Source organism: Peromyscus leucopus, chromosome 15 (genome assembly GCF_004664715.2).
Source record: "Peromyscus leucopus breed LL Stock chromosome 15, UCI_PerLeu_2.1, whole genome shotgun sequence".
Lineage (NCBI taxonomy): Eukaryota > Metazoa > Chordata > Mammalia > Rodentia > Cricetidae > Peromyscus > Peromyscus leucopus.
Genome location: NC_051076.1, coordinates 37,865,014 through 37,881,132, shown reverse-complemented (window position 1 = coordinate 37,881,132; position 16,119 = coordinate 37,865,014). Strand labels below are relative to the sequence as shown.

At 41.5% G+C, this 16,119-nt stretch overlaps 1 protein-coding gene across 2 annotated transcripts in view; it reads right to left on the bottom strand.

The window, feature by feature from the left end:
• Positions 1–689: 689 nt before the first annotated feature.
• The window catches only part of Dars2 (aspartyl-tRNA synthetase 2, mitochondrial), a 29,790-nt gene continuing 14,360 nt past the window's right edge, over positions 690–16,119 (bottom strand). For both annotated transcript variants that reach the window (XM_028864460.2, XM_028864461.2), the window contains 9 exons: positions 15,652–15,721; positions 13,363–13,542; positions 10,719–10,826; positions 8,810–8,872; positions 7,207–7,359; positions 5,021–5,239; positions 4,713–4,823; positions 3,372–3,447; positions 690–1,118 (listed from right to left, as the gene is read on the bottom strand). In XM_028864460.2, the coding sequence (XP_028720293.1) occupies positions 904–1,118; positions 3,372–3,447; positions 4,713–4,823; positions 5,021–5,239; positions 7,207–7,359; positions 8,810–8,872; positions 10,719–10,826; positions 13,363–13,542; positions 15,652–15,721 (1,195 nt within the window). In that variant the 3' untranslated portion in view covers positions 690–903. The remainder of the gene's footprint in view (positions 1,119–3,371; positions 3,448–4,712; positions 4,824–5,020; positions 5,240–7,206; positions 7,360–8,809; positions 8,873–10,718; positions 10,827–13,362; positions 13,543–15,651; positions 15,722–16,119) is intronic.

Here is a 16,119-nt window from a genome sequence, read left to right as displayed (position 1 = left end):
TGAGGAGTGTTTAGTCACCAGGGATTGGCACTTTTTGAAAAGATTAGGATTAGGAGGTGTGGCTTGGAGGAAATGTATGACTGGAAGTGGCCTTTGAGGATTCAAAAGCCCGTGCTAGGGCCGATGCCTCTCCTGCCTGCAGATCAGGATGTGCTACTTCTCCAGCACCATGTCTGTGTGTGCTGCTGTGCTGATAGTGGGTTAACCTCTGTAAGCAAACAAGGCTTTCTTTTAAAAGAGTTGCTATGGTTACAGCAAACAAACAGTGACTAAGACAGTCCTGCTTTACAGTAATTCAAATCATTTCTACTGTCTTCCACACGTGTTACCTCCTGATTCTGGCAACAAGAGTCCTGGAAGATAGCCAGGACAAGTGTCATTCACATTTCTAAAAGCAGCAGGAACGCCTGAGAGAAGTTGGTAACTTGCTGAAGGTGCAATACTGAATAGAATTTTGTGACTTTACTTCTTAGTATGTTATATTGATAGCTGAAAGGTCACCACAAAGCTCAATTTATATGGTTCTACTAGTGAGGCTAGATGAATTTAAACCCTCTCCCTGCATCAACTGGCCAGTCTGCAGAGGCAAACATTCTCCTGTATGTCTTGGTATCCTCTATCCTAAATAACCTATCTATGGTTTATGAAAACAAGCTTAGAAAACACCAAGACTCTAAATACTCCAGTAAAGAGGTTTTCTGTTTTGTTTTACAGTGCTTTAATTAAAACCTTCCACAAAAGTCCAAACCACAGAAAGTCCTAATGGTACATGTTACCAAATCATAATTGGGTAGCTTCTGTTTTTTCCTATGGTGATGACTGCTTCCACACGGAGAATTTGATTCTAAAGTCTGTGGCAGCTCTGGATCTTATTTTGGCTTGGTAAAGCAAAGAAGACAAAACTTAAGAGTTCAAGTGTTTGGAAGGTGTGGCTGATGCTCTGTCCTCTTCTGAGTCTGTTGGCCATGAGACCTGGATATGGTAGGGCTGCAGTTCTTCAGGAGGCAAATAATCTGGGGCACTGCTCATAAGGTCGTGTCCTCGGTAGGATTTGGGGAAGGCTATGACATCTCTGATGCTTGGGGCTCCAGTGACAAGACACAGCAGTCTGTCTAACCCTGTGATATAAACCAAAGTTAGATGAGAAGCGCAGAGAGCTTAACTTTGAGAATAAGTTTTTTTTTTTTTCTACTACCTTTTTTGGAGACAGGGTTTCACTATGCAGCCCTGACTGTCGTGGAACTTGCTCTGTAGACCAGGCTGGCTTCAAACTCACAGAGATCCGCCTGCCTCTGTCTCCCGAGTGCTGGGATCAAAGGCATGTGCCATCGCCTCCCGGTGAGATAGGATTTCACATAATCTAGGCTGGCCGGGAGCTCTCATTTTTGTTATTTTTATTGTGTTGTTTGTGTATGAGTGCAGGTACCCACAGAGGCCAGAGGTGCTCCCCAGCACTGGAATTATAAGGATTTGTGAGCTGCCTGATGTGGGTGTTGGAATTCAAATTCAGGCCATATTTGATGCACATGAGAAAGACTGACAGCATGCACAGGCTCAGACAGACTCAGGCTGGAGAGGGCAGTGGACATGAGCTCCCACCCCTAACCAAGAAATCAATCAATTTGCAAAGGAAAAATTAGTTGTCTCCAATTGAATCCCACTGGGTATATTAACCACATTAAATGGCAGGCCCTATGTCCAGCAGTAGATGGTCAACACAAAAGGAAACCAATGAATGCTATTTTTGTAGACTTTTTGTCTCATTGCTTTGTTTGGGCATTCTTTATCTTCCTGATTTTTTTGCTTGTATATTGTGGTTTCTGATTTTGTGGGTTTTTCTATTTTGGTTTTTCGAGACAGGGTTTCTCCGTGTAGTTTTGGTGCCTGCCCTGGATCTTGCTCTGTAGACCAGGATGGCCTTGAACTCACAGAGATCCACCTGGCTCTGCCTCCCGAATGCTCGGATTCAAGGTGTGCAGCACCGCTGCCCAGCTTGCCTATTCTCTTTCTAAAGAGAACAAAAGGAAAGGAAGGAAGGAGGAGGCCAGGAGGTGGTGGTGGTGCACACCTTTGATCCCAACACTTGGGAGGCAGAGGCAGGTGATCTCTGAGTTCAAGGGTAGCCTGGTCTACATAGTGATTTCCAGGGTTACACAGAGAAACCATGTCTCAACAGACTAAAGAAAAGAAGGGTAGGCGGGTGGAGAGGTGGGAAGGATCTGGGAGGAGCTGGGGGCTGCCTGCATGTTTATCTGTGTGAGGGTATCGAATCTCCTGGAGGTGGACTTATACACAGCTGTGAGCTGCCATGTGGGGACTGGGAATTGAACCCAGATCATCACAGTCAAAAGAATGACACATGGTGAATAATGCCTTGGGGAACTATGAGGGAGGCTTCAGGAAAAGGCAGCAGGTCTTTTACCTCGGTTGTTCCCTGGATTGTTCTTAGATGTGATTTCATGCCTCCTGTGTTAACATTTACACTCAATTTATAAGATATGTTTACTCTTGTTGGATGTCAGAACATAGCTATAGAACCCAGTCTGGTGAGAGGACATGCCGAGTGCTGTCCTCAGTGTACCTGAATCTGGACATGGCTTCTGTCTTGCTTTCTCGCTTTCCCAGATACAGTCTATAGTACATACCAGGCAACTGTGTTTAAATTGGTCTGTCCTGAAAAAGTTCTGAGAAAGGCCTGCTCTGTTAATAATATGTGCTTTACATGTTTTTTGGAACTCCAACCAACCTTCCTTGGGTCATTGTTTTCTTTGTTTCATTCATGTATAAAAGTACTCTGAAACTGAATAAAATTGTCTATAGCATTAGACTGTTGTTTACCCCATTTTTTAAAGTTCTCAAATCCCAGGTTTTATAGTCAGATCTGGATAGGTCAATGAAAAGTTGACACTAGCCCCTAATTTTTTCTCCAAATTAAACAAACCAACCAACCAACCAACCAACCAAATTCAGGTCCTCTGCAAGAATAGTAAGCACTTTTTTGTTGTTGTGTTGTTTTTAAGGGTATGTGTGGGTCACACTGTAGTCTTGGCTGATCTGGAACTTGCTATGTTGACCAAATTTGCCTTGAATTCACAGAAATCTGCCTGCCTCTGCCTCCCAATTGTGTTCGCTCTGTGTGTGTGTATGTGAGTGTGCCACCACACCTGACAGTAAAATAAAAATATAATGTGTTCGTAGATTGCACAAGGCTCTGGGTTCAATCTCACCTCTCATAAATTACTGAAATAAAAGAGACTGACATGAAACTCTTGGACTCAGCCCATCCCAATTCCTTCCCCTTAAACTGAGAGTCTAAATTTGAGACAGTGTCGTGGAATAGAATTTAGTGTATAAAAAGGCAAATTGTTTACCTAAGGCAATTCCTCCATGAGGGGGTGCCCCATAGTCTAAAGCCTGGAGCAGATGGGAAAGCAATTTCACATCTTCCTGAAATGCAAAACACATTTTATTTAAATATATACTGAACGAAAGTCTTTTGTCACAGACTAAATAAATAGTAAGGGAAATGAAGTTCAGCTTAAAAATGACACAACTAGGGAGGCTGTATTGGGAGATGTTAAAAAACAAGAAACAAAACTATATATAGGAGGGTTAAAGTTCACTGGAGTAGAACAAGTCCCTCCCCTGTACTCCAGCACCCTGGCGAAGGCAGGAAGATAGTGAGCGGCAGCCTGGCCTGAGCTACAAGTCTTAACACAGAAAACCAACACACCCACGGAAGGGCCCACCTGTCTCTGCCTCGTAATGTTACCATTCACTGGAAATGACATTTTAGGAGCTTGGTCTCAAGAGCCATCCTTCAGTGCCTGTACTACCTGAGATGGTTTTTGTAGCTGAAGCCTGACTCATATTTGCAAATCTACCTCTAGAAAGCTGAGATTTCAGGCTTGGTGCCACCTCTGTGCTTTGTGACTTGGGCTAGTACCTCCCTCGGTTTTTCATCTTTAAAATGAGCATAATGAGGGTATCCACTCACAAAAATTATTGTGAAGGTTAAATAATATATCAACGTATATATGCTACTTTTGTGTTTTGTTTGGCTTTTGAGTCAGGGTCTTGTTATGTAGTCCAGGATGGCCTGGAACTTAAGACAACCCTCATATTTCAACCTTCTACGTGTTGGAATTAAATGCACGAGCCACCACATTTGGCTGTATTATCATGTAGCCCTGGCACAAAGTAAGTACGGTGGTTTGAATGAAAATGGCCCCATAGGCTCATAGGGCTGGCACTATTGGGAGTTGTGGTTTGTTGGAGTAGATGTGGCCTTGTGCAGGAAGTGATTGGTGGTGGGCTTTGGCGTCTAAGATGCTCAAGACACACCCAGTGTAAGCAGTCTCTGCTGCCTGCCAATCCAGATGTAGAACTCTCAGCTCCTTCTCCAGCACCATGTCTACCTGCATGCCACCATGCTTCCTGCCATGGATTAAACCTCTGAAACAGTAAGTCAGCCCCATTTAAATGTTTTCCTTTGTAAGACCTGCTGTGGTTATGGTGTCTCTTCACAGCAATAGAAACCCTAAGAGAATAAGCATTAATAAGCAAATATTATCATTTGCTCTTCTCAGTCGCTACATTAAACACAAAGAAAAGCTGACATTTTGTATCTAGTAAACTTTCCTTTTTAAACAAATGTTTTATAAAACAAATACATGGGCAAAAGTAAGGCAAGGTTAGAAGGCATTTGTTACCTTTAGTAATGTTGCCAGGATATACCTCTGTAGCTGTGCATCATGAATTCGGATAGAACCACCTCCTATCTCATTGCCATTTAAAACCAAGTCATAGTGTTGGCCACGAACCTACAAGAGTCACAGAATTTTCATGTTAGAGAAAATCCCTGGCTTTTAATTTTATAGGACCAAGACATTGTACTTAAACACAATTTATTAACAGTAGGTTCAGTTTTTTCCTTGGTTCTCCTAAGTGAATCTTGAAGTTCTTTGTATCTAGTTAGATATTTCCTTTCATTTGGAAGAATGAAATAAAAGATCAATACCTTTTGGGGCTCAGTATAGAGGAGGTGAATGTCACTGGGTTGAGGAGCAGTGAAAGGGTGGTGGGCCGACTCCAGCTCTGTGGGACTGTCCTCCTTAGGGAGGAAGAGTGGGAAGTCCACCACCCAAAGGAAAGAGAACAGTGCTGGGTCACGGAGTATCACTCCTCGCATTTCCAGAAGGTCCGCACACTGCAGTCGTAACTTTCCTAACAAAGAGCACTGTAAACGAAAGACACAAACATCAAGTTAGCTTCTTGTCAAGAGTGGGCAGCAGAGGGCACAAGCTAAATTTTGAAGGTCAAGGTCAGGCTGTAGTAAAAGATTGGCCAATTAGTAGATGAAACGCTCTTTCTCAGGAGACAAAGATATGAGGATGATCTGAATGCCAGATGGATAAGCACACACGACCCTCAGCCTGAGCTGACTGTGTGAGCATCTCATGCCACAGGGACTAGGAACACAGGGACCAGAGCCTCACAGACCAAGCTCTGAGCCTGTTTGCCTGCTTACTAATTTCTCCACATCTCATCATAAGTAAATGGGGATAAAATACCTACTCCAACAATGAAGTGATCCCATTATTTATTGAGGTATTGCTTTGTTGCCCAGGTTGGGGAACTACTGAACTCAATCATGGTTCAACATCCTGGGAAGCTGGTACCACAAGTGCACAGAATAAGATTTGTAAAGTTAAGTGAGACAAGGTACAAAAGATACAGAACCCAACGAAATATGGGGGCCAGTTTCATTCATTCATTTTTTTTCTCAGTTCCTGAAGGGCTAAGGTGAGGATTTGATGAATGTCTGACATGCACTTAAGAGTCAGAAAATGTTAGCTATGATTAGAGGTAGCATGAGTTAGATGTTGATGTAACACTGAATTCTGAGGGCTAGGAGGCTGCTCGGTAACATGCCTGTCATGGAAACATAGCACCTGAGCCTGGATCCCCAGCACACATGTAAAAGGCAGATGTCTGTGACAGCAGCACTTGTGGAGCAGAGACAAGTGGATCCCTGCAACTCTGAACAGCTAGTCTAGCTAATCAGAACTCCAGGTTCAGTAAGAAACTTTGTCTCAGAACCTAAGGGAGAGACTGAGGAAGAATATTCAATATTAACCTCTAGCCTTCACACAGGCAATCACATTTGCACACGCATATACATACATACCACACACTCATCATACACACACACAAAATGTGAATTTGGTAAGTAGTTAATGGTTTAGATCTGATTACTTTCTAGCTGTGTTACAATAAGAAAACTGTTAACCTCTATACCTGGTCTCAGATATGTGGCCTAGGTGGCTTTTTCTCCTGCCAAGGCCTCCTGAATGCTGGAATTACAGGTGTGAGCTAGCATGCCCAGTTCTACAAGTTTTAATATTCATGTTTCTTTTGTCATGTTTTGTATATTTTACAAGGACCTTTCCAACTACATCCACTCTCCTATCTATTCTCTGACAAAAAGTGATTTTGTTAGTACATGGCTGCCCTTACCATCTGTGACTGAAACACAGTCCTGCCTTGACTATATATAGCAGTTGAGGGATATCAGCCCAGCAGCCCTCCCCCTACAGTGGACTGAATTGTCCGTCCATAGTTTTAGGAATCACTGTGTACAAAATTTGTAATTACCAATTTCTTTTGCAAACCTTCAAAATATTTTTTCATAGTTGTATTGATTTCCTAGTAAGAGCCAGATCTGATGTGTATAATGCCAATGAAGCTGATAACCAATGGAAAGACTCCAGTTTTAAATTTCATTGTGTGTGAGAAAGAGAATGGGAGAGCTGGGGACAGACAGAGAGGAGATGACTTTTGGAAGTCAGTTCTCTCTTACCATGTGCTTCCCAGTGACTGAACTCAGGCTATTAGACTTGGCAGCAAGTGCCTTTACCCATGCGACCACCTCGCTACCCCAAGACTCCAATTTTGGTTTGCTTTTAGTTTTACTATGTAGTGTAGGCTGATCTCAAACTTGAGGTCTCCTGCTTTCCATACTACCATGCACAGAATGGCTCTAGTTACTATACAGTGTCTTATAAAGTACTGAAAGACATTCACTAACAACTTATGCAGAGCAGCCCTGCTTTATGAGACAAACAGTCATTTTAAATATGTAAATAAACATGGGGAAGAGGCAGCCTTTTGCACACACCCATGTGCTGAGACAATTTTACTTACTGCTTTCTCGTGTTCCCCAGCAGTCAGGAGCACCATGTCTTCCTCTTGGATCTCCATCAATCTGGTTAATTCCAACTTTTCCTCCTCCATTATGAATTTAGCAAATGGTGAACTCCAGTTCCTCTTGGCATTCAGGAATATAGGTAGGACTTCCTTGATAAAGAAAAGGCTTACTGATTTTTTTAAAAAAGTGAGACAGATTTGTTTTCTCACAGAACAAAGATTTCTTGTTCCAAGCAGAAGGCAACTTACATGATACCATCTCTTTTCCATCATGAACCCCTTCAAAGCAATACAAAATAAAAAATTTTAAAGTTAGGCTTGGGGTGCAGGCCTGTAAGCCCAGCTACTCAGGAGACTGCAACAGGAGGCATGCCTGAGCTACAGAGTAAGTCAAGGCCAGCCTAGACAACTTAGTGAGACCCTGTCTAAAAAAAGGAAAAATAACAGGACGGCAGATGATATGATCGATCTTAGTGGTAGAGCACTTGCCTACTTGGGAGAGGCCCTCGAAGTTTCTGTGATTTTTTTTTTCTTTCACTTTTGGCAGATTACAAGTGAATGGAATAAGAATGACAGAGGGAGGGCCAGTGAGATAACTCAAGTGTGTGACCTCTGCATGTATCCCCACCCTCATCATGCACACACACATACATACAATAACAAGTAGACACATTTTTAAGAATTTAATAATTGTAAACGTATGCACTCCAATACCTGGCCTCAGGTTTGATTTTATTAATAAGAACTGTTAAGATTCCTGCTACAAAGGTGTACTCATAATTTTTAAAAAGGACACAGGGAGAAGAACCAGTAGGCTTCTTCACCCTTGTCATGCTAATGTCAAACCTCAACCACCTAGGAAATTCATTTATTTAATTATTTTAAAAATAGTTTATTTATTTGTATTTTATGTACATTGGTGTTTTGCCTGGCAGTCCCAATAGTTAAATTTATTTAATTTTTAAAATTGGATTAAAATACTTTTGTGTATGTTAAAAGAATATGGTTTAATTTTCAGTACAACAGTAATTCCAATTGTTGGCTGGAGAGATGGCTCAGTAGTTAAGAGCACTGGCTGTTCTTCCAGAAGACCCAGGTTCAATTCCCAGCACCCACATGGCAGCTCACAATTGTCTGTAACTCCTGTTCTGGGGGAATCTGACACCCTCACACAGACATACATGCAGGCAAAACACCAATGTACATAAAATACAAATAAAGTAAAAAAAAAAAAATTCAATTGTCTATCTAAATTCAAGTCTTTCAGTAAAAATAGATGCACAGCAAAAATATGATCTGAAATAATGATTCTCAAACCTAAGAGCTCAGCAGTTAAGGGCACCAATTGCTCTTTCAGAGGATCTGGGTTCAGTTCCCAGCACCCACATGGTGGCTCACAACCATTTGTAACTCCAGTTCTAAGGGATTCAGAGGCCTCTCTGGGTCCACGGGTAGCAGGCATGCACTTGGTGCACATACATACATGCAGGCAAAACACTCACACACACAACAAAAATAATCTAAAAAACAAAACCAAACCAAAACTAGAGCCCTGCAATTGTTAGTAGAACGCAGATTCCCACAAAATGCTGTCCCTTACCTGACTGAAATGGTGGGCTGCAAACTCTTTGATGAATTCAATGTCTTGCTTTCTTAAGTACTTCTGATGAGAGAAAATCAAAGTAAACTCATCAATATGACAGTCAGCTTTATGAACAGGTTCACAATGTCAAGTAAGATATGAGCACATTGGTTTGTGTTTTCCCATCACAAGAGTGGGATGTAACAAAAACTATTTCTTCTTCAAAATGACACACGTTTTAAGGCTTGCTGCATCGTTCGCAGGATCATTATTTCCCAATTACACAGGTCTCACTGTAGACTGCTGTGGCTGTCACCAGTCGACTGTCATGCAATGTGCAGGACAAGTACAAAGGGGAGTGCTACACCTTTCAGATCGAGAGGATCCAGAGTTTGATGATTTCTGGTTCCTTTAAATAGATCTAAATTTCTTCTCTTTTTTTTTTTTTTTTTGAGATAGAGTCTCATTCTGTAACTGAGGCTTGCCTGAAACTGATTATGTAGACTAGGGTAGCCTCAAACTTACAGCCTGCTCTTAACTCCTGATTAAAGGCATATGCCACCACATCCAGCACGACTGAGGTTTTTCATAAATTTTTATTAATTTTTATGTGCACTGGTATTTTGTATGTGTAAGGGTGTTGGGTCCCTGGAACTGTAGTTACAATTGTGAGCTGCCATGTGGGTGCTGGGAATTGAACCTGGATTCTCAGGAAGAACAGTCAGCGTTCTTAACTGCTGAGCCATGTCTCCAGCCCCAAGATTGAGTTTTTAACCACCATTACAAATATATTCAGCTGCTTATGTGTCCAAATGGATGTAGTCTTTCTTTGCTATAGTCTTTTTTTTTAATTATAAACTTTAAGTTAACAAGTATGTTTACTCACCAAGAATAATACATTTTTAGAATTATAACAGTGAGAGAAAAAAGCAAATTTCTCAGTATTTTTAAATTTGTGACATCTCTTTCAAAATAGTCATTTTAACAGTAGGTTGGTCTCACATACTTAAAATTTCAGCACTTGGGAGTTAAGGCAGACTATAAGTTCAAAGTCAGTCTAGGCGACATGAGATCCTGTCTAATAAAAGTAAATATAAATACATTAAAAACTCAATATTTATTTATTTATTTATTTTGGTTTTTCAGGACAGGGTTTCTCTGTGTAGCTTTGGAGCCTTTCCTGGAACTCACTTTGTAGACCAGGCTGGACTCAAACTCAGAGATCTGCCTACCTCTGCCTCCCGAGTGCTGGGATTAAAGGTATGCGCCACCACTGCCCAGCTATCATTATTTATATAATAATTTTAGGGACACTAATTAGACTTTCTATAACAACACTTTTTTTTTGCGGGGGTGGGGGGTGGGGGGGTGGGGTGGGGGGTGGTGGGAGTTATAGACAGGGTTTCTCTATGTAGCCCTAGCTGTTCTGGAACTCATTATGTAGACCAGGCTGGCCTCAAACCTGGAGATCCGCCTGCTTCTGCCTCCCAAGTGCTGGGAGTAAAGGCATGCACCATCTACTTTTTCTTTCTTTCTTTCTTTCTTTTTTTTTTTTTCCCCCAAGACAGGGTTTCTCTGTTACCTTTGGAGCCTGTCCTGGAACTCACTTTATAGACCAGGCTGGCTTCGAACTCACAGAGATCCACCTGCCTCCAAGTGCTGGGATTAAAGGCGTGCACCACCACCGCCTGGCTTACTTTTTCTTTTTTGAGATAAGGTCTCACTATGTAGCCTAGGATGGCCTTGAACTCACATAGATTCTCCTACCTCTGCCTCCCAAGTGTTGGGATCAAAGGTGTGTAACAACATGCCTGACTGAAAATATGTTGTTATATTATTCTTGATCAAGTGTTCATGTACCAGAATTGAATATATTTTCTTCCAAAATATACAATCTAGAGAAAACACAGAATTGTGCTTCACTTACTGCTCCTTCATGAACACATATGGCTTTGACAGTTCCTTGGGGCTTAGCCAGTGCATCTCGAAGAAATCTGATTTCTGTGTTTCTGAACACATCACTGATATCCACAATCTATAAAATGGATAACAAAAAGGATTAAACACAGTCATTTTCACCTCAAAATATTTGACAAATAGGGGTTATTTTTTGCTTCTTTATATTTTTCATGTGTATTTGGTGTGTGTGTATGTGTATGCACATATGTACAGTTGCATCATTGCAGATATGCAGGCACATGAATGGGTGTACAAGCACATAACGTGCGTGTACATGTAGAGGCTGGAGGCTGATGTCAGAAATTGTCCTCCATTGCTCTTCCACTTTATCTTTTGAGACAGGGTCTCTTAATCAAACCCAGAGCTCCTGAAAGGGCTAATTTTGATAGCCTGTTTGCGCTGTCTCCACTCTTAGGTGCTGGAATTACAGGCAGGTCCCATGACTATCTAGCATTTACATGGGTTCTGGGGATCTGAACTTGGGTCCTTACACTTGTGTGGCAAGTACTTAACTACTGAGCCATTTCTCTATTCCACAGGTAAGATGTCTTATAATTTCAAATATTTATTATTATGGGAGGGATATATATGTGTGTATATGTCTGTGAAACAGTGCCTGTGTGAAGGTCATAGGACAATTTTAGTTCTCTCCTTCCATTTTGACATGGTTCCAGGGATTGAAGTCAAGTCATCACAGAAGTAGAGGGGGAAGTGTGTATGTGTAGGGGCGGGGCACATGGAGGCCAGAGGACAACTTGAGGGAGTTAGTTCTCTCATTCTATCATGTGGAACCTTGGGATTAAAGTCAGGCCATCAGGGTTGCCAGCAATCATCTTTTATCTCCTCAGCCGCATTGCCAGTCCAGAAGTAGGGTTTTAAAGAAACTAGAGCTGGGGAGATGGTTCAGTGCAAGCATGATGACCTGAGTTCAAATCCCCAGCACCCATGTAAAAGCTGGGCATGGTCATGCTGTGCTTGTAACCCAGCTTTGAGAGGCAGAGACAAAGGGATCCTGAGCACTTGCTTAAGAAGAAAAAAAGAACTACTACTTAGTAAGCAACTTAGCATTTAAAGAATGTATTGCTAGCCGGGCGTTGGTGGCACACGCCTTTAATCCCAGCACTCGGGAGGCAGAGCCAGGCGGATTTCTGTGAGTTCGAGGCCAGCCTGGGCTACCAAGTGAGCTCCAGGAAAGGCACAAAGCTACACAGAGAAACCCTGTCTCGAAAAACCAAAAAAAAAAAAAAAAAAAAAAAAAGAATGTATTGCTATAGGGTTACTGCAGGTTCAGCATCTGCCTAAGAAGACAGTGCTGTGATAGACCAGGACTGACCCTGAACAGGCTCAGCTAGTATTCTGTATTCAAATAAACACAGAATGGTTGTATATAAGAATTTACTTATGGTAATGATAATAATCATCGTGCATGCATTTAATCCCAGCACTCAGGAGGCAGAGGCAGGTGGATTGCTGAGTTCGAGGCTAGCCTGGTCTACAGAATGAGTACACAGAGAAACAAACCCTGTCTTGAAAAACAAAAAACAAAACAAGAAGAATGTACTTATGACTTTGTGTAGATATTTGTTCTTAAGACCAAGGGATATTACTCTCTAAGGACAAGTAATGGGAGATTTTTAATAAAACTGCCACATAAAAATTCTACTCTTAGCCAGGCAGTGGGTGGCAGTGTACATCTTTAATCACAGTGCTCGGGAGGCAGAGTCAAGTGGATCTCTGTGAGTTCGAGGCCAGCCTAGGCTACAGAGTGAGTGAGTTCCAGGAAAGGCTCTAAAGCTACACAGAGAAACCCTGTTTCAAAAAAAGAAAAAAAGAAAAAATTCTACTCTTACTCTTACAGATACTGATAATCTGAATTTGTTCCATGTATTTGTGTGTGTGTGTGTGTGTGTGTGTGTGTCTGTCTGTCTGTCTGTCTGTCTGTCTATGTCAGAGGGTAGCTTTCAGGAGGAGTCAGTTCTCTTTCTCCACCATGTGAGTTTTGGGGAGCAAATTCAGGTTGTCAGGCTTGATATGAGCAAGTGTCTTACTCTTTTGTTGTTTTGGGGTTTTCTTTGCTCATCCCCACCCCTAGGGTTTCTCTGTATAGCTCTGGCTGTCCTGGAACTCACTCGGTAGACCAGGCTGGCCTTGAACTCAGTGATCTGCCTGCCTGTGCCTCCTGAGTGCTGAGATTAAAGGCGTGCTACACCACTACCACCAGCACCGGATACCTTAATCTTGCTCTTACTGAATGTGATGAAACACACTTGTAACCCCATCCCTGGGAGACTGAGGCACAAGGATCTCAAGTCTGAAGCTAGTAGCTTACATAGCAAGCTTCAGGGACCCTCATCTTAGAAACCATACACACACACAGACACACAGACACACAGACACCCCCCCCCCTTGTTTTTGGAATGGAAACTTGAAAGAATAAGCAGTGCAACACTAACATGCTATTATTCTTTTTGCTGTAGTTTGGTAATAACAGAGGTAACACTGTAAAGGAACATTAAAAATATTATCAACAATGTAACACACAAATTTCTTCAAAGTGCTTGAAAAGAGGCCTGAACTACTTGGGGATGGTTCTGGAAACATGAAGAAAGTACCTTCATCCCAAATCGAATATCTGGCTTATCAGTTCCATAAGTGGCCAGTGCCTCAGCGAAAGTCATGGAAGGAAAAGGAATCGTCACAGGCTCTTTATCATCAGGCCAGGAATACTGCAGCAAACCCTCAATTAAACGCTGAATGCCAGTCTGGTCTACAAAAGACATTTCTATGTCAATCTGAAACCAAAATAACATGGAAACTCACATGAATAGTCACAATATATATTTCTTGGCTTTAAATTACCAGATAAATAACTCTTCCCAGAAACAATACATGGTTAAGGGTATAAATATTATTATATATCACTTTTACGTCGATGACTGCTATTGCCTAACATACACCAACTTGTTTACTTCTCACGGCTAGCTAATGGTTGAAGGCTCAGAGAAGCTAAGCAAATTGCTTGCATACTATAATCAGTAAGTAGTCAGGCTACGTCTGATCCTGGTCTTTATGTTTCCAAACTTGTGATTTTTGCATTTAATCACACTGATTAATGCTATCTTAACAAAGCCAAATAAGAGTTAGATAAATATCAGCATATACAATTATTTTCTTTAAAGGTAGCATTGCCCTCCCCCTTTTAAATATTTTTATGTATGAGTGTTTTGCCTATATATACACCTATATACTTGGTGCTCATGAAGGCCAGAAGAGGGTGTCTGATTCCCTGGGACTGAAGTTACAAACAGCTGTGAGCTGCCATGTGGGTGCTGGGAATTGAACCCAAGCCCTCTGGAAGACCAGTCAGTCTGGGAATTAAAGGTGTGCACCACCGTGTCTGGCTTTAACTTTAGTTTTTATTTATTATTCTGTTTGTGAGTGTATGTTGTGGGTGTAGGCACAAGTGTGCCATAGCACACATACGGAGGTCAAAAGACAACTCTGGAGTCAGTTCTCTCCTTCTACTTTTATACAGGTTCTGGGGCACACTCAGGATGTCAGGCTTGGGCAGCAAGTGCCCTTACCTGCTAAGCCGTCTCATTGGTCCATAGAGTACTAATTTTTGATGGTTAAGATTTCTTTTAGGGACTTTATCATATTATACATGTTTAAACACTAGGAATATCTGGCATGCCTTAGTTGATGCCCACACTCCTTATGAAAAGGATGAATGGAATAGATTAACACTACTTTGAGATTCCATCTCTCCCCAGGCAGAATGCCAAGAAAATGAAGGATGGGGATGGAGAGGTGGTCCAGGGGTCAAAAGCAGTTTCTGCTCTTGCAGAGGACCTGAGTTCAGTCTCCAGCAACTGCATGGCAGACAGCTATCTGTAACTCCAGTTCTGGGGTCTCCCATGAGCACCAGGCATGCACATGCAGGCAAAATATTCACACACGTAAAATAGAATCTTGCTGGGCATGGTGGGGCACCCTTTAATGTCAGTACTCATGAGACAAGAGGCAGGCAGATCTCTATGAATCTATTTAGGGATTTCAAGGCCAGCCAAGGTTACATAGAGAGACCTAGCTAGACCTTGTCTCAACTGCTCTACGCCTAAAAAGAAAAATAGTCTTAAAAAAATCTATAAAAAAGAACACAAATGACAATAAATGCTGGGCAGAGACTGGGGAAACAAGGAACCCTTATTCACTGCTGGTGAGATGTAAACTGGTGCAGCCATTATGGAAATCAGTATGTAGGTTTTCAAAAAACTAAAAACAACTACTATAGGATTAGGTCTTCCCACTCTTGGTTATATACTCAAAAGCTCTACGTCTTAGCACAGATACTTGCACATCTATGTTTATTGCTGTACCATTCACAATAGCTAAGGAACAGAAACAGCCAAGATATCCATTAATGGATGAATAGATGAAGAAAATGTGTATATATACACACAATGAAATTTTATTGAGCCATAAAGAGAAAATCATGACATGTGCAGGAAAATGGAATTGGAAATTATGTTCAGTGAAGTATCCCAGGTGCAGAAAGACAAGTACCCCATGCTGTCTCTCATATGGTAGATTCTAGATTTGAATTTTTACAATATGTGCATATATAGGTCATGGAAACTATAAGAGGGGACAGAAATCTTAAGGGAGAGGAATAAAAAGCCAAGTAGATGCATGTGGTGTAAAAGGAGGAGGATGGTACAGAGGTAGGGGACTGGAGAGGAATGAGGGCAGGGGATCAACAAAATGAAGTGTGTATGAAAAGGAGACTCATTACCTTTTACATTAATTTTTAACAACTCATAAAATTACTGTCCCAGTATTGAAAATCCTTAGTTGTAGCAAGCATGAATTTGTAAGAGCAAGTATATATAACTGAGTACCTGAGTAAACTCCGGCTGTCTATCTGGTCTTGAACCTTCATCTCGATAACACCGGGCAACCTGAAAATACCTGTATTTGAAAACTAGAGTTAGGGGCTGGAGAGATGGCTCAGAGGTTAGGAGCAATGGCTCCTCTTCCAGAGGTCCTGAGTTCAATTCCCAGCAACCACATGGTGGCTCACAACCATCTATAATGAGATTTGGTGCCCTCTTCTGGTGTGCAGGCATACATGTATTCATAAGCATTGTATTCATAATAAATAAATAAATAAATAAATAAATATGAAAAGAAAACTAGAGTTAACCTAGCCTTGATTTTAAATGACCCAAATAATTTCCCTCATAGTTTTCGCACTACTGGCTATGAAACAGATTAATACTGATCATTAAAAGAAACTTTAGTTTTTCATTTTATATGTGTATGCTTAAACTCAGGCCCTTGTGCATGCTAGGCAAACATTCTACTAT